This window comes from Podarcis muralis, chromosome 3 (genome assembly GCF_964188315.1).
Source record: "Podarcis muralis chromosome 3, rPodMur119.hap1.1, whole genome shotgun sequence".
In the NCBI taxonomy this organism is placed as follows: Eukaryota; Metazoa; Chordata; class Lepidosauria; order Squamata; family Lacertidae; genus Podarcis; species Podarcis muralis.
The window spans coordinates 29,590,781-29,615,565 of NC_135657.1; the positions used below are offsets into that span (position 1 = coordinate 29,590,781).

General features: G+C 43.8%; 1 protein-coding gene across 1 annotated transcript; it reads left to right on the top strand.

Moving 5' to 3' along the window:
• The first annotated feature begins 4,824 nt into the window (after positions 1-4,824).
• On the top strand, positions 4,825-19,298 carry C3H1orf115 (chromosome 3 C1orf115 homolog). Its single transcript, XM_028724595.2, is given in 3 exon segments — positions 4,825-5,037; positions 5,039-5,395; positions 15,572-19,298. Coding segments are annotated over 3 exon segments (675 nt in total). The 5' UTR covers positions 4,825-4,839; the 3' UTR covers positions 15,692-19,298.
• Positions 19,299-24,785: the final 5,487 nt, after the last annotated feature.

Sequence of the window (24,785 nt, forward strand, 5' to 3'; positions counted from 1 at the left end):
TTGCCAAAGAATTTTTATTATGTGCATCTTCCGCCAAAGGGTTTAGGGTAGCCTACATGATTCCATTTTATCAGCACGGCGACTGTGAAATAGGGCTGGGCTAGGGTCTAGAGCTCCCCGGAAAAGACTCTGATGTTGGGAAAGATGGAGGGCACAAGGACAAGGGGACGACAGAGGACGAGATGGTTGGACAGGGTTCTCAAAGCTACCAGCATGAGTTTGACCAAACTGCAGGAGGCCGTGGAAGACAGGAGTGCCTGGTGTGCTCTGGTCCATGGAGTCATGAAGAGTCGGACACGACTGAACAACTAAACAACAACAACAAAGGGTCTAGAGCAGGAACTGGGAAGCATTTTAAGCTTGAGGGCCACATTCCCTCCTGGGCAACTATTTGGGGGCCACATGGCAGTGGTGGGTGAGACAAGAGGCAATAGTGGGCAAAGTAACAAATGTTCTACACACACTCATGCACCCCTCTCTATCAGTCTAGGCAAACAAGAAGCATCATCCCAGAGTTCAAGGGCACATTCCAGACTGGCAAAAAAACACTTGAGGTGTCAAGTAGGGCAGCTGAGGAGTGTGGCTGTGGAGTGTCAAGAAGGTCACATAGGCCTGAGATTCCTGAACTAAGGGCACCCTGTGGCTTAGAAGGAGTTCGCCATAAATGGTTGAGAATTTTCCCCTAAAAGTTTTTTATTCAGTCCAATTTACATTTCCAGTTTTCCTCTAAAGTAACAAGAATTGTAAGCATACTCTGCTTTTACATCAAAGCTTACACACTAAAGTTGGTTCATAGGCAAGTTGTGGTCATTCATGGATGGTGACAGATTGACCACAATTGCCCATGCATAGGTGAGCTCAAGGTTGGATTACTGCATTGTGAGGACTACCTTTGGGCTTGATTCAGAGGCTGCACCTGGTGTGTGGCTAACAATCTGCTACTCGGCCAAGTCCAAGGTGTTTGTACTAAAGTATAAGTTAATTAGCTACTTGAGAAACCGCCTTAGCCCTTATATACCTTGTAGATCATTGCAGTTTGTGGGAGATTTTCTGATGCAAATTCCGATGATCTCAGAAGCCCGCTCCACAATAACTCGGAAAAAGACTTTCATTGTCGCTGCCCCATTCTGTGGAATAGCATTCCTGTCAAGATATGACAGGTACCCACTATCTGTGCTTTCCAGGGACTAAATGAAGATATTTTTCTTCTGATGGGCTTTCTTAGCTGAATAAATGGGTCTCTGCTACAAGTGTATATTCTGTAGTGTTTTGTTTTACATGTATCATCTGTTTTGTGTGTGTGTGTGTTTGTAACTTTTCTTTGCTGTTTTTATTGCCTTGAGATGATTTTGTAGAAGGCGATTAGTAAATTGTGATTGTTAAGAATATAAAGATGGTAGCAAGTAAATATTTATTGCAACCATCAGGACACATGGCGTTTTGCAGAGTAGAAGACAGGCCTTTGCCCAGACAAATCTGCAGCCTGAAATTTGACACAGGGAAAATGGAGAGGAGGGGTAAATGAAGAATATGTGATGGTTTAATTTTAACATGTGCTTAGGATGAGTTGGGGAAGGGCCATAGCTCTATGGTACAGTATCTGCTCTGCATGCAGAATGTCCCAATTTCAATCCCTGGCATCTCCAGGTAGGGTTGAGAAAAACCACTGCTTGAAACCTAGATAGGCACTGCCAGACATAGAATCATAGAGTTGGATCCCCCCCCCCCCCGCCCCAGCATCACCTAGTCCAACCCGTTGGAATGCAGGAATCTCAGCTAAAGCATCCATGACAGATGGCCATCCAACCTCTGCTTCAAAAACCTCCAGAGAAAGAGAGACCTCAAGCTCCAGTCAATGTAATACTGAGGTTGATGAATCAATATTCTGATTCGGTATAAGGCAGTTTCCAGTGTTGTAATGAGCTGCAGATGCGAATGTGGGGATTCAACCAAAGGTGTCATGGAAAAGTGGGTTTTGACTATGGATGTGAAGGAAGAGGTGGCATGAAGCAGCTGTCTTGGGAGCCAGTTTCATGTGTTGGGTGGGTAGTTGTGGAGAGAGTGGATTTTGGGGGACATTAAAACATCTGAGGATGATGGAGCTTGGAGGAAAGAAGATAATAGGCAGGGATATATCTGGATGTGGGTGGGAAGAGAAGGGAGCAAAGCAAAGGCAATCTTTGAAAGTAATAACAAATGACTCTGCTGGAGCTGGGAGTGAGCAGGAACCTATTGTAGGGAATTAAGGAAGGCTGCAGGGGGCAGGTAAGCCATGCCTCACATAATTGATCAGAAGTCATGTACACCATTTAAATGGCAATGCCCATCAACCTGCAGAGGGGCATCAAATATTTTACTGAGGGGGTCAAAAGGACCTTGGCTCCTAGGAGTTGGCTCCTATAAGGAAGCGTCATGTGGCCAGACTGAGGCTATTATTTTGGCAAAGTGCAGGATATACATGAGGCGACCAAGCTGAGACAAACAAGAGGGGAAGATTGGTCATCGCCCAGCTAGACCTGCAATCAAAAGAACTTAAGAGGCATGCTGCATCAGGCCAAAGATCCATATAGCTAAGTGTCTTCACATTGGCCAACCCAATGCCTTACAGAAAGCCTACAGTCTAAAGCAGGCATGGCCAAACTTGGCCCTCCAACTGTTTTGGGACTACAACTCCCATCATCCTAGCTAACAGGACCAGTGGCCAGGGATGATGGAAATTGTAGTCCCAAAACAGCTGGAGGGCCAAGTTTGGCCATGCCTGGTCTAAAGGGTCCATCTGATTCTGCCTCAGCTACATTCTTCCATGAGGTGGTACAGCTGTGAAGAGATTTATTGAGTGCTCGATGATCTATCTATGAAATTGATGCACAGGTTTGGTGATTTTCTCTGCTGGCCAGCTGTGGCCTTTAATTATAATATATTTACAATGATAGATTCCCTTCCCACCCCCACCCCCAAAAACCCATGTTGCTAAACCAAATTCAGCCTCAGAATTAATGTACTTTTCCCCCTCACATTGAGTATTAGAAACCAGTAATGCAGAATAAAATGGGATTTTGGGGGTGGGGGAGAAAGATTAGATTCTTTATGACAGCTCCTGCTAGAGGAAAATGTATATAATTCCCAATATCTTAGTAATCAAAAGAACACTTCTAGTACAGCGCTCGGACAGTGAGGCATGGTAAAATTCTTAATTACTTGGGGAATTACTTTAGTAGCGACATCAAATGAAAACAAGATAAGCTTATTAATGAATTCCTAGGAGGAGGAAGCGATCATTTTATGTAACTGGTTTATGGATGTGTAGTGAAGTGTTTAGTGAAGATTAAGTACTGGAGGGTTTATATCATTAAACTAAAAAAAAATGATCTTGCTTTTCTTGCAGAGGCAATATGCCTGCAAACCTGGACTCACTTTGGATTCAAAGTTTAGAATTCTGATCAATTTCTGGACCTGAATATGCTCAGAACCTACTTCTGGCTGTCCTGGTGAATGAGACAAGGTCAGGGGTAACAATGGAGACATGGGGGCCAGGCCACCACATGCATTATGTCAACTTGATTTCAAAGAATGCTTGCACAAGGCTTATGAATCATAAGAGCATAAGAAGAGTCTGCTGGATCAGGCCAATAGCTCATCTAGTCCAGCATCTCACAGTGGCCAATAACATGCTTATGGGCAGCCTGAAAGCAGAACCTCACCGCCACATCACTTGCCTCACTTGTGGTTCCTAGCGACCATATTCAGTCTGTCTACACTGACTGGCAGCAGTTGTCCTGGATTTAAGGTGGGGGGGGGGAGACACTCCAGCCCTACCTAGAGAGGTCACTGATTGAATCTGGGACCTGATCCTGTCCCACTGAGCTACAGCAAAACATTATATATATACACACATTTTATATATATATATATATATATATATATATATATATATATATATATATATATATATATATATAATTTTATTAGTTTTTTAACATATCATTTTCAACAGTAATTAAACATACTTTTACATCTTATTCAATTTTTTTGACTTCCAGCAATCCTGTCTGAAAATTTTCCAATCTAATCTCTCAGTATGCATTTCTTATCTTCCCTATTATATTTCAAACTCATAACCAATATCTCTATCTTTTTCTACTTTGTAACACTTCGTATATTTCTCCTTACAAAACTTATTGTAGTCCTACTAGCGTAATTTGTTGATTACAGTTGCTCTTCAAGTAATTCATATACTTCTTCCAATCTTCTGTAAATCTCTGGTCCCGCAGGTTTCGAATCCTTCCTGTCATTTTGTCCAATTCTGCATAGTCCATGAATTTTGTCTGCCATTCTTCTTTCGTCGGAATTTCTTCTTGTTTCCATTTCTGGGTTAACAATACTCTTGCTGCAGTTGTTGCATATAAAAACAATTTAACGTCTTGCCTATTAATGTCCTGACCTATAATACCAAGTGAAAATGCTTCTGGCTTTTTAAAAAATGTATATTTCAACCTCTTTTTCATCTCAAGGCCTCACACTTTATAGGGTCTGGAAGCGGAAGAGGGAAAGCAGAAGATGACAGGGAAAACTTTTCCAAATCAACTGTCCCATCAGCTTTATAAATTTCCGAAGACGCCAGTGGATCAAATATCCCGGGGAGGAAATTGCCCTTCTCCTGAGGCAGCACTTTATTCTTTTGTTTTAAGAGTTCAGTCGCACACAACGCCATTGTTTTCCCTGCCTGAGCCTACCGATCACGGCTATTGTGCGTCGGTATGTGAAGTGCCTGGTGCAGCAGGAAGCCCTGGAAATGGGTGTGTGTGTGTGTGTGTTGTCAACAGCGCCGTTTGGCACAGGATGTTGGACTTCTTGGATCAGCTGCCAAGCCTCGGGAAGCGGACTCTCCCCGCCCGCTGCCCTTTTGTGGGGACACAGGGAGGGCAGGCTGCGGCCTTGGCGCTGGCGCCGCCTATGCGAAAGTGTCCCTTGAGCGCCACCTGTTACTTCTCTCCCGCCTGCCCCGCGCGCGGATCTCCTGCTGCGCGCTCGGCTGAGGGAAAGGGAGCAAAGGTGCCTCAGGCTCTTCGCCAGCGCCGCCTGCGCACTCTCCGCGGGGGCCACCATGACCGTCGGGGGGACCCGGAGAGCCAACTACCCCCGGCGGGGGCCTGCGGAGGACGAAATCTCTATCCTGGAAAAGGACGAGGAAGAAGAGGAGGAGGAGGAGGAGAGGAGGCAGACAGCCCCAAGCGGCCCCGCTGAGGAGGGGGAGTCCGGCTGCGCCTCCAAGAAAGTCGCCTTCGCCGTCCTCCCGGACAAGTACGAGCCTCTCGGCGGCGCGGGAGACGAGCAGCAGCCCCAAGCCGAGCGCAAGAGCAAGAAGCGCAGGAGGAAGCTCAAGAAATACGGCAAGGTAGGCGGCGAGGGCGGCGGGACCAGGGGCGCCTCAGCCGCTTCGGGCGCCCCGAGGCCCTGCGCGCTCGGCGGATCATCGCGCGCAGGTCCGTTATTCGGGGGTCGCTAGGCGAGTGTCTTGCCCAGCCTCAGCGCCCCGGCTATCGGATAGGATGAGGGCAGACTTCGGTCATATATAATAAAACAAATACAGTGGTACTTCGGGTTATGTACTTAATTAGTTCCGGAGGTCCGTTCTTAACCTGAAACTGTTCTTAGCCTGAAGCACCACTTTAGTTAATGGGGCCTCCCGCTGCCGCAGTGCCGATGGAGCACGATTTCTGTTCTCATCCTGAAGCAAAGTTCTTAACCCGAGGTACTATATCTGGGTTAGCGGAGTCTGTAACCTGAAGTGTATGTAACCCGAGGTACCACTGTATTTAAAAAGAGCTGGGGGACTTCTGGACGCATCGGATTGTTGAACTGGCTCCACCACACTTCGCTAGCACCTTGTTGTCAGAGTGGTAAAAAACTGGATCTCACCCAGCCGCGACATAGGCACCTTGAGTTATGCTGTGGGAATGTGGGATACAGTGGTACCTCAGGTTACAGACGCTTCAGGTTACAGGCTCCGCTAACCCAGAAATAGTACCTCGGGTTAAGAACTTTACCTCAGGATGAGAACAGAAATAGTGTGGCGGCAGCGGGAGGCCCCATTAGCTAAAGTGGTACCTCAGGTTAAGAACAGTTTCAGGTTAAGAACGGACCTCCGGAACGAATTAAGTTCTTAACCCGAGGTACTATTTCTGGGTTATATTTGGTCTGAGTGGTGTGCAAGCAGAGCCGACCCATCCAGGAGGCTGGCTAAGTGAGGCAACCACCTCAGGCACAGGAGGCAGCTCCTAGGGGTGGAGGTCCCTTACCCCCTCAAAAAAAAATTTGAGGGTGCCAGGGCCCCCTAAGTTGATGGACATTGCCATTCACATGGTGTGCATGTGCCATGTCATACGATCAATTATATGGGGCCGGACTTACCTGGGCTCCCCCAATATTTTATTCAAGTTGGTACCCCTGGCCTCAGGTGGCAGGATCAACGGGGGCAGCAGATCCTGACCTAGATCTCTATTCCTCCTTTGTTCCTAATGTAGATCTTCACTCACCCCTTCTTCCCAGGTGGGCTTGGGTGTGAAAGCCCTTGTTTTTAGGGGCTAACCAGGCTGGGATAGCAGGCTTGTGGGTTTTTGAGTGTCTGATGTAGATATTTTTCAATTTCGTTGTTCTATATGGGACAATGACAGTAAAGAATGTTGTATCATATCGTATCATATCGTTTTCCTCAGGTGCCAAAATATCTTGGACTGGCCTTGTGCACAAGGGTATATGCTTAACCGTTCTGTTCAGATGACTCCTAGAGAACATGTAGAGGGTCTAGGATGGTGCTCAGTTCAGTTCTCTCAGCATTCATAAGGTCTTCTGTACAGTGATCCAAGACCGCCCTTTCTCGCTTTCAGCAGTCATAGCAAACAGACCCAGTTGTTGACAACCTTGTGTGCATGTTCATTGCAAGTCTGAAGCCTCCTGCTTTTGAAGGACTGTAGGATGTTGAAGCTGGACGGGATCTTGGAGGTCATCTAGTTTGCTCAGTTCAGGGATTTGGGCATAGCTGTCAACTTTCAGATTTGAAAATAAGGGATCAGCAGCCTCACCTGTCCCTGGGACAGTCTACGGGATATCTAACAATCCGGGATAGCAGCCGGAAATGGCGCTGGAATAAGGGAATTTTCCCGCAAAAAAAGGGAAGGCTGACAGCTATGGATTTGGGGAAGAATCATTCAAGAAACCACATGGTCAGAGTGGGGCTTTCCAGAGACAAAAAGGGATCTGGGTGGGTGTTATTGTCTATTGCTCTAATTTGGAAAGAATCTTGTAGCAGCTGTGGAACACTGGATTTATATGGTTTTATAAAAGGAAATAAAAGAATGGACCATGAAGAGACTTTTTGTGTTAAAATGCACACACAGAGAGGCCAGGTGTTTATTTGTGGCTAAAAGATATCCCAAACCCATATTAAGTCATGCAAAATAACAGCCACTCTCTACATTCGCTATCATAAAGTGAAGTGGAATTTCTTCAACAGCCAGCCTGTGCAAATAAAAAAATATTTTGACCTGAAGTCAAAAAGACAATAATGAAGGTGGTCAGAGGAGGGCATTTCATAAACTATGTACCTCAGTGGAAAAGACCATCTTTTCTATTATACTTCCATGAATGGAGGAGGGTCTCTGATGCTAATCTAAGAGCAAGGTCACGAGTGAGAGGGGGTTCTTAAGGTACTTTGTTGCTCTTCAGTTGCTATTGGATTCCAACTCTCATCAGCCCCAGCATGGCCAGTGGTCAGGGATGAAAGCAGTTGTAACCGAACCATATCAGCAGAGCCACAGGTTCCCTACCCATCTCTTAGGGCTTTGTAAGTTAAAACCAGCACTCCACAGTGGAGTTGGATGAGGACTAAGTTAAGAATCCCATAATGGTTAAAAGTATTGAAAGAGGCAAATCTTCATCCATATATAGATTTCACCCGCGTTGTATACAAAAATACAAATATCCATTCAATATTAAACCAAATAATAAAAACTGAGGCAAAAAACAACAACAACAAAAACATATGAAGAAATAAACCAGAAACTTATTCAACTGGCAAAAACACTATGGTAGATTTTCAATGGCTTGGCAGATAAAATAACTGCTCTATTTTGCACACTTCCTTTCAGGATGAAAAAGAAAGCCTGCAAAGTATACATGCTGTGGAAATTATTGAATCAAGTGCAACTCTATAAAATTGCCTTTGGCAAGTCACTGTGATGAGACTTTGTTACAAATCTGAATTGGGTGGTTGTAGGTACAAAAGAGATAATAAAAAATGCAATGGTGTAGCAATTGTGTATCAATGAAAGATAGCCATGATTTCCTTTTGTTGGTGCTCCAGTGAAAATCTGGCAAGATGTATGACACAGTGGCATCCTGCATATGAGCCGTTTTCAATGTTCTCTAAAAATGTGGATTTATTAATTTTTTATAAAAAAATCATTTAGCTTATTTCATTTCAGGTTTTGATCATTAAAAGCTTAGCTCCTTACTTTTCAGATGCCTGATTAATAAAGCTGAATTCTTGTCCTCATAATTAATAACAGTTAATTTTGTTATAATTAATACAGCAGCTGGTCTTGATAGCTGGCAGCAACACTATTTAAAAGAGTCGGGGGGGAGCTCATTAAAGAAGAAAAGGGTCTAATAAATGCCGAAACCAAAATTCTTATGATAATAAAATTAATAGTAGTAATTTGATTCCTTACTTAAAGGGTAAAGGTACCCCTGCCCGTACGGGCCAGTCTTGACAGACTCTGGGGTGGTGCGCCCATCTCACTCAAGAGGCCAGGGGCCAGCGCTGTCCGGAGACACTTCCGGGTCACGTGGCCAGCGTGACATCGCTGCTCTGGCGAGCCAGAGCCTCACACGGAAACGCCGTTTACCTTCCCGCTAGAAAGCGGTCCCTATTTATCTACTTGCACCCGGAGGTGCTTTCGAACTGCTAGGTTGGCAGGCGCTGGGACCGAGCAACGGGAGCACACCCCGCCGCGGGGATTCGAACCGCCGACCTTTCGATCGGCAAGCCCTAGGCGCTGAGGCTTTTACCCACAGCGCCACCCGCGTCCGATTCCTTACTTGCCCTTCACCAAATGGTCCCAGTGTGGGTCACAACAATATAAAAACACAATATTAAAATCCGTTAAAACAAATTACAATAAAAAGAATAGGGTGGATCCTATATATGCATGTGTGTATCAGGTGACAAAGTGGCAGGAGGCAATAATGTTCATTTTCCTTGTAACTGTGCTATCCTGAATGCAATCAGTTGTTTACATTTGTACACTAAAAGTTTATTGTTTTAAATTCCATTTTGTTTTAGTTATTTAGAAAATTTTGTATCACTTCCTTCACTAAAAAGCAAACTCAAGTAGGGTCACATTCAGATAAAAACAATATAAAACTAGTTAATAAAACTATTTCAAGCATGAATAGTAATATTTATTTATTTAATTATAAAATATGTATGCCTCTTGTCAAAACCTCTAATTGGCATACTTCCTTTTGGAGGAAGGGTGTGATTAGATAATTACATTATAATTGTCAATAAAAGCAGAAGTTAAAGACAAGCTGGCCTAAACAATTGAAGTATACATAAAACCAGTGGTTTTAAATATACCTTTAAAAAAGAAGCCTATTAAAATGCACGACAACCTTACATATGTGGGTGGGCTTGCCTAAGCAATAAAGAATTTAGCAGGCACTAAAAACAATACAATGAAGGCACCTGCCTAATATCAATCGGCTAGGAGTTAAAAAAATGTAAGTGCTGCTGAAAATTCAGTTCCCTACCAGTGCAGGACAAATATTTTGTGGTACAGTACTTGTAAAAGTGCTAGTTCCTCAAAGTGGTTGAATGGGCATATATAAGCTCATTTTGTATCTGTACCAGGTGGCTCAATATCTCAACAACCTTCTGATGCATTTGTTCAGCTGGTGCCAATAGTTGAACCGTGTTGGTGCCAATCATGCCTCGAGGGAAGAACATGTCACATTCAAGACGCCATCACCATGAAGGCCCTGTCTCAAGCTAAAGCACCTAAGGTTTTGCTTAGTGAGAGAGTGACAAGAAGGACCTTCCTGACAAATCTTAAATGCCCAGGCAGGACAATGCCAAGGGAGGTGCTTCTTTAGATAACTTATGGAACTTCATGTAGACAGATAGGTGAGGCATAATACATTCCTCTGTTTTCAGTGCCCCGGGTGTGATTGCTGTTGTTTCTGTAGGCAAAACAGCGCACAGAAAACAAGAAGGGATATTTCAGTGACTGGCTACTAACTGATGGCTGTGCTGTTACCTCCACTGATGGAGGCAGCATACTTCTGAATGCTGGCAGCAGGGAAACAGCAGAAGATGGAGAGTGTTGTTGTGCCCAGGTGCTGCTTTCGGGCTTCCCATGGGCATCTGGTTGTGAGAGCAGGATGCTGCACTAGGTGGGTGTGGGCCACTGGCCTGATCCAGAAGAGGCCTCTTACCCTCTTAGCAGGTTTGAGGAAGTTCATAACCAGGTTTGAGAATTAAGTCTCTATATATCCTTAGATAAAAGGTGAAGGACACTCCTCCCTGCAAAGAACCTAGTGAGGACTGAGAATGCTGCTCAGTGGCTACAGAATGCTGGTTGGTTGACTGTTGTCTGTTGGGAGGGGACAAGGGGAACTTGAGTGGTTGGAACCCTGAAAAAAAGAGTGCAGCATTTTGTTGCAGGTTCCGCTTAGAAGTACGTAATAACAACTTTACGTTTGTGCGATCTTCTTTGGATAATTCTTGTGGCAGAAGGCTGCTCTTGCAGCACAAACAGAATTGTCTTTGAAAAAACAAATAACAAGTTAAATCCAGTGAAGGAGCCTGTTGGATTTCACCTCCCCCCTTTTTCCCTTTCCCTTTTAAGAAGAAACCAGTCCTATCTGAGCTGAAGCCAGCATTCCTGTAGATCAAAAGAGAGACCTGCCATTTCAGTCTGTAAAATACTCTAAGCTTATCCACGTGACAGATGCTTTGCATCTCTTTGTGCCGCATTTCTTCACTTGGCATCCTTACTTTGACAATGTTCCAATTAGCAAGAAGTGTGAGGTTCGTTTCCCACCCTCTGCAACAGAGACAAAGAGATAAAATAATAGACCTCCCTTCCGTTCTGTGTCCGACTGCATCAGCATTAACACTTTGCTGCTGGTTTACTGCAAGAGTTTTACCACTGAAAATACTACTCTTGCTGTTTGTTTATTTATTAATTAATTCATTATACGTATACCTGTCCTTTTAAGAACATAGGAAGCTGCCTTATACTGAATCAAACCATTGGTCCATCTTGCTCAGTCTACAATGACTATCAGGGGCTCTCCAGAGTTTCAGCACTACCTGGGGATTGAACCTGCGAACTTCTACATGCTCTGCCATTGGAATTACCACTCTTTCCCTCATACCAACCCTTTTCTGCAAGGAGGTCAAGGTGGCCAGTGTGGTGTAGTGGTTAGAATGTTGGACTAGGACCTGGGAAACCAGGGTTCAAATCCCCACTCAGCCAGGAAGCTCACTGGGTGACCTTTGGCCAGTCACTGTCTCCCAGCCTAATTTACCTCACAGGGCAGTTGTGAGGAGAGAATGGAGAGGTGGGGAGAGCCATGTATGTCACCTTGAACTCATCGGGATATAAATGACCCTTTCCCCTTTTATCCTTACAACAACCTTGTGAAGTAGGTTACTCTGTCCCAAGTCCAAGGTCCAAGGTCATTCAGTCAGGGACCAAGGTCCAAGGTCATTCAGTCAGGGACAATGGCCATAGGTTCCCTATCCCTGGACAAAATAGTAAGCATCAGGTTGTCTGTGGAAATTTCATATATTGTATGGGTCAACTGAAAGGAGGATTAGCTCACGTGTTGGTGCTGATAGTCCTGTATATGAGATTCAACATGCAGCAGTCATGTCACCTTTAAAGCACATTTGAAACACATTCTTTCCCTCAAAGAATTATGGGCATTGTAGTTTACCCCTCAAAGAGTTACAATTCCAGTAACCCTTAACAAAGTGCAGTGCCCAGAATTCTTTGAGGGGGCAAATGTGCTTCAAATGTGATTTAAAGGTATAATGTATGTACATAGGGAGTTTGATGGCCATGATTTGTTGTCTGTGTCATTTGCTACAGGTTTCGGTGAGACTTTCACATCCCGCCTCTTAAATATTGCTTCATCGTGTATAGGAAATGAACACAAAGGTCGTGCTGTATGTTTGTGTTGGAAAGTACCTTGAACCCTGCTGAAATCAGGGCTCCATTGTTTTGGCCAAGGTCCAAGCATTTTATGACACAATCTCTGCCAGGCCCAATGAAACAAAAGAGGTGAAGTAATTTGGCCAAGGCTAGATAGAGGATGAGACAATGATGTCCTCTATGCAACCACCTCTGTTGGTGGCTTTCCAGCTTCATCTTTCTCTTCCTTGAACAGGAATTTATTCTGATCTTGCACCAATGACTTCATACAATTCTAAGCATTTGATAGGGAGTTGGCTGCACCAGTGCATTTTAAAGAGGTGTGATTGTGCAACTATCACAGAGATGAGGAACTCTGAACCTTCCAGATAATGTTGGATTACAACTCCCATCAGCCCAGCCAACATGGCCTGTGGTCAGGGATGATGGAATTTGTAGTCTAACAACTAGAGGGTCACAAGTTCAGTCACTGCCCTGCCTTAAGTTTGCGGCTGCAGCAAGTTTTAGAATTACAGTGGTACCTCAGGTTAAGTACTTAATTCGTTCCGGAGGTCCGTACTTAACCTGAAACTGTTCTTAACCTGAAGCACCACTTTAGCTAATGGGGCCTCCCGCTGCTGCCGCGCCGCCGGAGCACAATTCCTGTTCTCATTCTGAAGCAAAGTTCTTAACCTGAAGCACTATTTCTGGGTTAGCGGAGTCTGTAACCTGAAGCGTATGTAACCTGAAGCATATGTAACCTGAGGTACCACTGTAGTTTGGACCAAAGGGCCAAAATTTAGCCACTTCATAGAATTGAAGAGTTGGAAAGGACCCTGAGGGTCAACTATTTCAACCGCCTGCAATACAGGAATCTCAGCTAAAACATCCATGACAGATGGCCACCCAACCTCTTCTTAAAAACCTCCAATGAAGGAAAACCCACCACCTTCCAAGGGAGTCCATTCCACTGCCAAACAGCGCTTACCATCAGAAAGTTCTTCCCAACGTTTAGTTGGAATCTCATTGTTTATAACTTGAAGCCATTGGTTTGAGTCCAACCCTCCAGAGAAAGAGAAAGCAAGCTTGCTCCATCTTGCATGTGACAGCCATTTAGATATTTGAAGATAGCTATTATATCTCCTCTCAGTCTCCTCCTATCCAGGCTGAACATATCCAACTCCAATTCCTCATAGGTGACCTTGATAATCTTGGTAGCCCTCCTCTGCACACGTTCCAGCTTGTCAATATCCTTCTTAAATTGTGGTGCCCAGAACTGGACACAGTTCCCCAGGAGTGGTATGCTCAAGGCAAAATGGAGCAGAACTATTACGTCCCTTGATGAGGACCCTATAGTTCTGTTTATGCAGCCTAGAATAGCATTAGCTTTTGATAATTAATGTGGTATCCTAGTGTTTTGAATGTATAGCGTGGATATGACCAAGCCTTTATTCAGACTCACTTAACAATCCACAACTAAGTTTTTCCTGAGTATGAATTGATGAATGAGACCATGGTGATAGATAGCTGGTGTTGTGTAATCTAGTACTTGAGGCAATCTCAGTCTAAAGGAAATAGCTTGAATTCCAGGGAGTCTCATACACTCCTCCAGCACCAAGTATTTGCTGCAAAAACAGCATAGCAGCCTCCAGCTTCCAGTGAGGTTTTGTTTCATTTGTCCCAGCATGAATCTGGGGGAGCTGCCTTTTGTTATTTTTAATGTCTTTTCAACCCTCTATTCCTTAAGGATTGTTACTTATTATGTTATAAAATAAAGGCAACAACCTTACCTATCTAAATAAAGTTTTTTTTTTTCAAAAAGGTGATAGTCATAGATTCACATAAAAAGAAAGTCTAAAGAGAGCAGTGCAACAACAATACCTAATAAAAAGTAGAACACAATTACAACAAATTACCAAAAAAAAACCCAACCCGACAAAATTTAAGTGAACACAAAGGTCACCAATATTCAAAAATATTGAATATTGCAAAGCTGATGACATTAGCTCCTAGCAAAACCAAACAAACCAAAGACCAGAAATTCCCCACTGATTTATTTTGGAAGCAGCTTCCTTAGGCAGTAGCAGATGCCATGGTAGAGTGGTGGTACTCACCTGACCCCATGAGTTGTCAGGAGAAGTGGAGGAAGGTAGGGATGATGGCATAGTGCAAATGCACCAGTGGAGCCAATCTAGCACTCCTGCTGAAGGGTGGTGCAAGGCAGGTGGAAACAGTCATTCCCTGATGGCCAACATGGTCTCTCTTTCCCCTCACATTCTTCCTCTTCTCAGATTTTAATGGAGTTCTCAGGCGCTTGATGTGCCTTCATAAAGGGGTGCAGGCAGTGTAAAGGAAGTGGTTTTGGTGAGAAGGAAATGGGGGTAGGTGGGGGTTGTATTGTATATTTTCTGTTTGGGTTTACATTATTTGTAAGTTGTCTTGAGAACCCTTTGAGGTATAAGGCAGGAAAGGAATGTCCGTATGTGTGCATATATATGTATGTAGGTTGGTCAACGAAAGTGATATAATATAGAGGAATTGCATGGAAAACAAAGCCTGAATGTGATAAATGCTGGCTCTTACCACTTTCAAAAGTCACATTCAGATGAAATCAGCATGGTATCCAGGACCAGCCCAATACATTTTGGCACCTGAGGCAAACCACAAATTAGTGCCCTGCTCCCCAGCAGAGATTAATAGGTAAGTGGAGATCTGCATTAGAAACCAGGGGGAGGGGGATAAAAATCTATATCAGAACCTGCTGCTCCTGTGGATCCCTGCACCTGAGTTGATCGCCTCACCTTGTCTCACATGTGAGCTGGCCCTTGTTACAAATATATCCTGCTCCCCGCCCCAAGGAACTAAGGGGCTGCACCCCATATCATTAACCAGTAACTCTGTGTGGTAGTGTCGGCTGAGAGATGGTGGCCAGCTCCACAGTGAGCTTCATGGCTAAGTAGGGATTCAAACCCTGGTCTCCCAGATCTAAGTACACCACTCTTTCTAGTACACTGCACTGGCTTTCCTATACCTTGTGACCAGAAAGCATTGTTAGAACAGAGCCTCACTCAAGTAATATTTTTTGAAGCTGAAAATAAATGTAAAAAAATCTGTGTGGTGTAATGGTTATTGTTGGACCAGGACCTGGAAGACAGGGGTTCAAATTTCAACTCAGATATAAAGTTCACTGGGTGACCTTGGGCCAGTCACAATCTCTCAGCCTAACCTACTTTACAGGGTTGTTGTGAGATTAAAATGGAGAGGTTGGGATACCTATGTATGCCACCTTGAGGAAACATGGGGTATATGTTGTCACTTTCTTGAGTATGTCCTGCTCTTCAGTAGTGTTCTCTGTTCTTTTCTTCTAGAATGTGGGCAAAGCACTGCAAAAAGGATGCCGTTATCTGGTACTTGGTCTGCAGGGATTAGCTAATGCCTACTCATCTCCTCTTGGAGTGGCTGTTTCAATAGCTACGGCGTTTCGTTAAGACTTGCAGCCTGCCACATTTGGGTTGAAGACAGAAGGAATGGTCGTTGAAGCACCTGGCCAAATTTCCCTTTCGCTGAAACTTCGTCTTCAGAAATGTCTCTCAACTCAGCACGAAGAAAGAAAAAATAGATCAGACTGAACATTCAGGATGGCTAATTTGCTGCTCTGGACTTGAGTAGTTCTCTGATAAGTGCTTTGATCAAAAGAATGAGTAAGGCCAAAAGAACAAAACGTTGATTAGCTGGGCTAGCTTTAGAAATATAGTAATTGTGTGTCAACCACTCACCAGCAGGATTGGCCCAAGACATTTGGCCGCCTGAGGCAAGGATGGCACCCCACCTCCCATTCCATGTGCAAAATCCAACTGGATTGTCAGCTGAATGAACATTGGTGGCAGGACAGTGCCCCCCGCCACACATGAGGCCTGAGAGGTATAGGGCAGACTATGCGACATGCACAACTCTGTCCTTCAACTCCTCACCCCTTGAGGCAGCCACCTTTGCCTAACAGTGGTGACTGGTCTCCACTGGGACTGCTGGCGTGTAAGGCAGGAGGCCAACAGTAGGTGGAGCCAGAGCCAATGACAGGCACAACCATGGTCAATGATAGGCAAAGTCAATTAATTCTAATTTTGTCTCTATCCTCCTCCTTGCTGAGTTCTGCAGAGGAAACACTGAAGCTAAGGAGGAGGAAGCTGAAAGCCAGTTACATCCTTTGGACCAATTATAATTGAAAAAAGGTAGGGAGATGGAGGTTGACTGAGGGTAAACTGAAGTTGGTGCGGTAGTGCCCCATTCAGCCCAATAGACCAGATTGTACTGCCGCCTATTAGTCGGGCTGGCCTTGACAAAAGCAAAATCTGTGGACAAAGAAAAGGACAGCATGTAGGAGGAAATGGAGGTAGAGTGACAGGTAAAGGAGACACATAAAAGGCAAACAAAGAGAGGAAGTTTTCATAATTCTGGTCAGGCCTTAGTAATGCTGCATGGTGGGCTGGTGTTCCACAGAGGCAAGAAAAGCTGCATCTGTGGAATGTCTACTATATCAGGGATTGGGAACTTCTGGATGTTGTTGGACTACAACTCCTATCATCCCTGACCACTGGCCATGCTGGCTGGGGCGGATGGGAATTGGAGTCCAACAGCATCTGCAGAGCCACAGGTTACCCATCCCTGGTCTACATGTTAGAGCAGGCAGGAGCAACAGCAGAAGCAGACAAAGACCAGAAAAGATGGATGAAATGGGGGAATTGGGAAGAGAAATTATTTGACAAAATAAGAACTTGAGGACATTATTGCATTGGCTCCATCATGTAGCCAAGCATCTTGCAATCAGTTCCAGATACCTTGGGAGTCCTGGTTCTTAGCTGGAGAATTGTGAGACCTCTGTGGGTAGGGTTGCCAGACCCTGGTAGTGCTTTTATCTCTCTTAAGGGAAGGGAACATTTCTGCAAGCCACGCCCACTTTCACCAGCCTCATGCCCACCTTCAGTGGCTGAAATGTGTTTTTGAGGGCAGATAATTAGTTTCATTTGCTTGGATAGAGGATAGAAGCAGGTGTGTGTGTATAAACTAGCCTATGGTACAAAGGTAACATTTACATTCATTGCTCTGCCTGCTTTTGTCTCTGGCCTTGCCTACCACTGTCATGCAGCTCCCAGAAGGCTGCCCAGAAGAGACTGCAGTCCTCAGACTGAAGAATGTTCCCCACCACTGTGCTAATTTCACACCATGCGTACTTTTATAAACCTGTATTAAAGGTGTGGGAAACCTTTGGCCCTTCAAATGTGGCAGAACTATGGCTCTCATCAGCCTCAGCAAGCATGTCTCAATAGCTAAGAGTTTATGGGAGTTGTAGCTCAGCAGCATCAGGTTAGAACGTGAGACCATAAGATGATCCTGCAGGATCAGGACATCCAGTTGTCACAGTGGCCAGCCAAGCTGCTTATGGGAAGCTCTCAAGCAAGACCTGAGCCCAAGAGTACTCTCGTCTCCTGTGGTCTCCAGCACTGGTATTTGGAAGCGTTAGTGCCTTCAGCTCTGGAGGTGGAGCACAGCTGCCATGGCTAGTATCCATCTATAGCCCTTTCATAGAATTAAGAATCTAATCTTCTTTCAAACCCATCTAAATTGGTGGCCATCACTGCGAGCGAGTGCCATAGTTTATGTGTTTATTTTTAAAAATACATCCTGAATTTTCCAACATGCATCTTCATTGTATGTCCATAAGTTCTAGCATTATAAAAGAGGTTCACCACACCTGCTCTATTATGTCATTTCCCCACCACTACACTTGGGTAGACTTTCATTCTTCTTCTGTATCACCTGCTTGACCTGTGACTGTAGGTCAGGGGTGAGGAATCTCCAGCCCACAGGCCTACTTAGACCTAGTTAGGCCTCCTCTCATGACCCCCAAGGCCATTTTGGCCAGGCCACACCCACATGCCCTACCCTTGACTTCATATATGTCATCAGTTGTGGGGCAGATGTAGACCTGGCTCAGCTGAAAGGGGGTTTACAGGTACCACGGATGGGTGGTGCTTGCAAAGTCCTACTTGGGTCTTGTGAAGCACCTCGCAAAATGCTCCTGAAGAGCCCTGCAGGCAAAAATGGGCCATCTGGTGCCATGATGTCAGGTGATTAATAAGTGAGTGTCCCCACCTGTCTGTCTGCAGAAGCTCCTAGGTTCACTCTCCAGCATCTCCAGGTGAGGCTGGGAAAGACTCCATGTCTGAAACTTTGGAGAGCCACTACTAGTCAGTGTAAATAAATAATACCAAGCTGGATGAGCAGTTGGTCCATTTCAGTATAAGGTGGCTCCTTATGATCTGATTGTCCTGGGACCATGTGGCTTTTGACAGCATAGCAAATGACAATTCATGTTCTACTGGTGGTGCAGAGGGCCACTTTACAGCCTCACTAGTCTAGGGCAGTTCATGTGGCACTCAAGGGCATTTTTGGCAGAGAAATCAGGGCCGGCATAGAAAGTAGCCCCAACAATCTTGCTTTGCAGCTAGAATGCTACACCTAGGATTACAAAGCAGGTGGGAGTTGTGTAAGACATCTGTATGGAACGCAGAATTTTGCCCCATTTGTTGGGTACTAGATGTTGCCTTGGCATAGCTCTCTGTTTATCCTGCTGCAGTCAAACCAGCTGTAGACAATCAAGCAGCCTGTGTGTGTATAGGACAGAAGTATCTGTCATGGTGTTTAATAAAACTCATCTTCCTGGAATGCCCTAGGCACCAAGAGTAAGAGCTCAGATGAATATCTCACTGGAAAAAGCATTAAGCTGTCTTGCTGGGTTTAACCTTATGGATGGAAATCTCTGAAAGCTGCCATTTAAAGAATTATCTTGTCCAGTGTTGACAGAAGAATCAAGCCTTTGCATTCCCAAAATGATATATTTCTACCTAGATAATAGTTAATTTTGATACGTTTTATATATACCTTCTGAGCTTTACAGAATTCATTCAAGAATACTTGCTTTTTTAAAGAAATATGCTTTCAAGCTGGTTGTTATTTTGTTTTACTTAATATTAATGAACCTGCTAACAAGTAAGCTGATGTACTAAGAGAAATTAAATAGATTTAACCAGAGTGCAATTTGTGTGTAAACTGCTTTTGATTTTCCAAACATTCTCTACTATTAATATTGTCTTGTGGACAAGACTGGATTTAACCTTCCAGGGGTCCTTTACCTTTACCTTACCTACTATTCATTCAGGACTGGTATGTGAATAGCCCATAAGGTACCGGTAAGATCTCTGTAACATCTTCCTGTAAAGTGGGTTGTCTTCTGTGAATCACAATTATTAGTTCATTAATTTAAAGCATTTTCACCCAGTTCTCCAGCTGAAAAAGGGGACGGGGAGGAAGAGGAAAGCAAGCAAACTCAGATACCGAATCTAGAAGTTACAAGATTCATACAATGATTGGAATGGAATGGAAACAGTTCTGAGGAAGCAAGGAGTCTCTTAGTAGAGCTGATGGAGACTTTGCTTCCCTCTCTGCTGTAGCCTGATGGTGGTGCTGCTGCTGGATGACAATCAATAAGGTAAATAGAGTCTGCTGGATCAGGCCAATGGCCCATCTAGTCCAGCATCCTGTTCCCACAGTGACCAGCCAGATGCCTATAGGAAACCCTCAAGCAGGGCCTGGGGGCAAGAACATCCCCACCCATCCTCACCCCCTGGATTCTAGGAACTGGTATCAAGAAGCATCACTGCCTCCAACTGTGACTTCCATTAGTACAGTTCTAGACTACAGTGGTACCTCAGGTTGCAGATGCTTCAGGTTACATACGCTTCAGGTTGCAGACTCCACTAGCCCAGAAATAGTACCTCAGGTTAAGAACTTTGCTTCAGGATGAGAACAGAAATCGTGCGGCAGCGGCGCAGTGGCAGCGGGAGGCCCCATTAGCTAAAGTGGTGCTTCAGGTTAAGAACGGACCTCCGGAACGAATTAAGTACGTAACCAGAGGTACCACTGTAATTAGTATACTTAGTTCATGATTTATATAAAGCACCTAAAATCCTGGGTACTGGACAAAAGTGAGGAAGAAGGAGATCCTTTACACAGATAAGGTTGTATAGTTGCCTGATTTTTGCTCCAGAAAAATCTAGTCTTCCATCGTTTTTAAATAAAGCAGGGATAGGGAACCTGTGGCCCTCCAGGTGTTATCGGACTACAACTCGATCACCTTCTGTGAACTCCATGGGAATTGGAGTCCAGCGACTTATGGAGGGTCGGAATTAAAGAATGTATCCCCCCTCCCCATGATGCTAAGGATATATTAGAAAAGATGCTGTCTCTGTGTATGAATAGATGGTATACCCATGATCCAGAACATCTGTACCATTTAATATCATGGCTTAGTCCCAAAAAGAACAAGCAGCTTTTGCTTGGTAAGGGTATTGAGAATCTTGTGTTGTAGATCCCTAGACCCCTTCACAGAACTGCATTTCCCAAAGTTAGCTATTAAGCCTATGGGTGTAGATACACCAATGATATGGCACTGCTTATTTTATAGTTCTTGTGTTCTCTATCCCCTGCTGATTTCTGCAAGGTGGACAGTATCTCAGGGCATTTTTATCAGAACTCTTGGCACCTTCGTAGTCCATCTAAGTTCCCCCATTACTGTTTGTATGTGGGGCTCCAGCATTACATTATAGCCAGTGGGCAGCTGTTACACTGAAATATGTTGATAGGAATAAATGGAAGGCTGTCAAAAATCTTAAAGGGAATTGATACAAGTAACACATTAAGGGGGAGCTGTTGACACTCTAACTCATTGATTGATTGATTGATTGATTGTAGATATAGTGGGAGTAGTTTGGTTTCCTGGAGTTCTTCCCTGGTGAGAAAAAAACAACTATAATTGCAGTGAATACTTTCCTTGATGTGCCTGCTTTAAAATGTGCCTGCAAAAAAAGGCATGATATAATGTGTAGTCATATCAGCCAGTACTAATCCTTTGCTAGTCAAAGTCCAAAGTCCGCTTTGAGAATGAGAAAGGTTTTAAGGATCACCATCCAGCTGCACTAAATTAAGAGCTTCAACACCAGTGTTTACACCAAAGAGAACACAACATTTTTTTTGTTCTTTATACCTTATACTTTAATATACAAATTCCTTCATAATCTTTACCTGTTAGATCACATTTTGCAGAACACCAGTGCCTTGTAAGTTTCTCTTCATCATCGTCATCATCAAATTTCATGCTATATAAAATCTATAGGCTCGGGTCCAAAGGCACAAGATGCAGCAACTTTGTTAAGAATGTCTTGATTTGGTCAGTGTCTGAATGAGAAAGAGAGAGACTGCCTGGGAATCCCATGCAAGCCATCCTTAATTCAGCAAAAGGAAGGTGGGACAGATGGTGGGTTAAGGCATTCAAGTGCACTATTGGAAAGGGTAAAGAAATTCTCTGTTTGTTTGCCCAATGTTTATTCTGTTTGCCTTAAACAAAATGAAGACTCTCGTCCCATAAGAAACTGCTAGTGGTTTATGCCATGCAGCAAGCCCACTATTTGGAAAGGCTTCCCTTAGTCATGCTGTGTTAGTCCAGTTTCTGCATGAGAGAATTGAGGAACCTAAAATGCACATTTAAAAATGGGAACTTAGAAAGCAATCTCTGAGCTATTTGGACTCATAATTCCACCTAACTGGAAACATATGTTACACATAACAACCGTGTCCAGCTTGCATGCTTGGTCACAGAGGCACAGGCATTCCTATGAAAACTAGGATTCCTCCGTCGTAAGACTGTTCTTTAGTGCCCTCTACTGTGAAGAATTCAAATTCTCCTGAGAATAAGGAAAAGTTGTTTTTCAACAAGGCATTAAAAAGGAAGCGCATTAAACACACACTTTGGAGCTACCATTAGACAGAGTGAGGCAGCTGCATCAGGAGCTGGTTGGGATATTGTGAAAGGGTAGCAAACTGTTTTTAATATTGTTGTACAGTCCTTTTGCAACCAGGGAAGGGGGGGGGGGAGTGCTTATAGGCTGTTCTGCCTTTTGTGCCAAAATCTTCTTAGGTACTATGCATCTTTACTTGGTCTGTTTGCCATTTGCTATTCTGGCTCAGGCAGCAAAATGTCTCAGGCCAGCTCATATTTAATGGTCCTCTCCATTAAGTTTAATTTTGCCTTGGTGCATCTAACCCATTTTAGATCTCATGGCAACCAGGCGATGAACCTTTTTTGCAGTGGCTCCCAACCTCTGAAAACTCTCTCTCTCTTTCTCTGTGTCACACACACACATGCACACGTGTGTGTAAGGCAGCTACCACCTGTGACGTTGTTTCAGCATCTGTTAAAGGCTGCTTTGTTCATTTAAGCATTCTGCTGATTTTATTGCCAGCCTTGTTCTGATAATTTTTACTGAGGTTTATTGTACTTCTTTTATGTCTGCATTTTAATGTATTTGTTTTGTACTTTATGTCCAGCAGTGCAATTCTATGCAAGTTTACCCTAGTAAGTAATATTCAGGATTGCAACCCTTATTACTTACTGAGCAACTTAGGCTATAACCTTAAACACATGTACTGTACTGGGATTAGACTCCATTAGACACAATGTAACATACTTCTGCATAAACACGAATTGGATTACACTACTTGTAATGTAAAACCAAGATACTTTAAAGCTTAGAGGGTGTAGCAGTGCCTTTTTAGGATTCCCAGGCTAAACGTCAGGAGCACTACAAATTGCAGGAGTTATGTTATTTTATGTTAAGGTTGTAGGCAGAAATACAGAGACAGAGATTAAGCACAGGTCACAAAAGAAAGAAAGCTGAACTAAACATTGGCTTCAAAACAGTAACTTCTATCACCATGTTCCAGGAATGTACAAAGTCATTTATAATGTGACTCAGCAGATTGCTCTGTCATAATTCCAAGACGGCAGAGTGGGTGGAGTTTGGCCGGTAACCTGGTATGCCGAAAGAGCAGGTGAGAGATGAAAGATTTGGATGGGTGATGGCCTGGGAACTACATTGCAGAAGCTCCTGCAGCCAATCGGAAACCGTGGAAACCCTGTTGGACGTTCGACTTCCAAAAATAGTTCGCAAACCAGAACAGTCACTTCCGGGTTTGCGGTGTTCGGGAGCCAAAGCGTTTGAGAATTAAGCTGTTTGAAAACCAAGGTACAACTGTACATTTGCACCAACTTGGAGTTCCATGACAGAAGAAAGGCAGGATATAAACATAAAAAAAATAAAAAAATGAACCAGGCTTCTTGTTTTAAAAAGAAAACGGAGGCACATAATTGTAAACAAGTTCTAGACTTTATTTTTCAGGGATGTTCTGGGTCAGTTGTTTGGACTTCTAAACCTGAACAATGTAAACTCATATTCTGCAGCTGGAATGGGGAATCCAACATTGTTGGATTACAACTCCTATCATCCCTGACCACAGGCCATGCTGGCTGGGGCTGAAGGGGAAATGGAGTCTGACAACATTTGGAGGGAACAGGTTCTCCATCTCTGATAATTCAGGAGCAAAAGACACACATTTAACATGAAAGAACTCGGAGCCCCATAATTTGCTTGGAGGATCAGAACTGAACTGAGCGCACAATCTTTCCACATAACTTTTTTTAAATTTCCGCAATGTATTTTTTATGGTGATGGGGGAGTTATTTTGTCATTGCCATTTCTGAACAAGTGGGAGTCAGGAATCTTTGCTGCTCTACTGCAACCCACACCAAAATTCACCAGGAGATCCTGATCTACCATCTTTGCAGGGTAGTACACAATGAAGTGACACCATCCCACATCTTGGGTTAGAACTTGACCCATGGCACAGTCACAAAGAGGTTGATCTTGATGTGAATAGGTTATCCTTCAGTGCAAATGCAGCCAGTAAAAGGTCTCCTGCTGCTTATTGGTCTCTCTGCAATTTTTGCACCACTAATTATGTATTCTTGAAAATAGGTGTACCTGGAAAGCGATTTCTTACTGAGACAACTGCAGATGAGACCCATTATCTTGCTGCTTTGCAAAATAGCTCTTTTCTTTCAGGCATTTATTATGAATGCCTCTATTTTTAAGCCTATCATTGGCTAGTTATTTGCTAGAATAATTCCGTCCTCTCCTTTAGCTACATTGCGATCACTTAAAGTGCATGACTCACCAAGCTTTCCCCCTGGAGAATATAAATGGTAGAGTAGATGTTTTCATCAACCTCCCTTCTGTTTGGGGGGGAAAATATGTTTATGTTCATTGTTATTTTCTTTAATTTCCTGCCACAGGTCCCCAAACAAAACAGAACAAAAACCTTCTAAAAATATAGCTCCCTGTCAAAAGGACGGCTATTATTAACATGGAATTGTCACCAACCCAACCTTATCTTCTGCTGTGTTGACTGTTAAGGTTTTCACCATGAGCATTATTAAGTTGGACTCTTAAGAATTACATTTCTAAATCCGAGATTTAACTAGAGACTCTTTGCTTCAATAGATTTGTATCTCAGGCAAATAAAAGGAATGCACTCTAGCTGTGTACTACTCCTTTTTAAGATTTTATTTTTATTTTTTGAGATTTCATGAGGCACTTAGCCAAGGCAAACTGAAGGTCAACAGCAGATGAA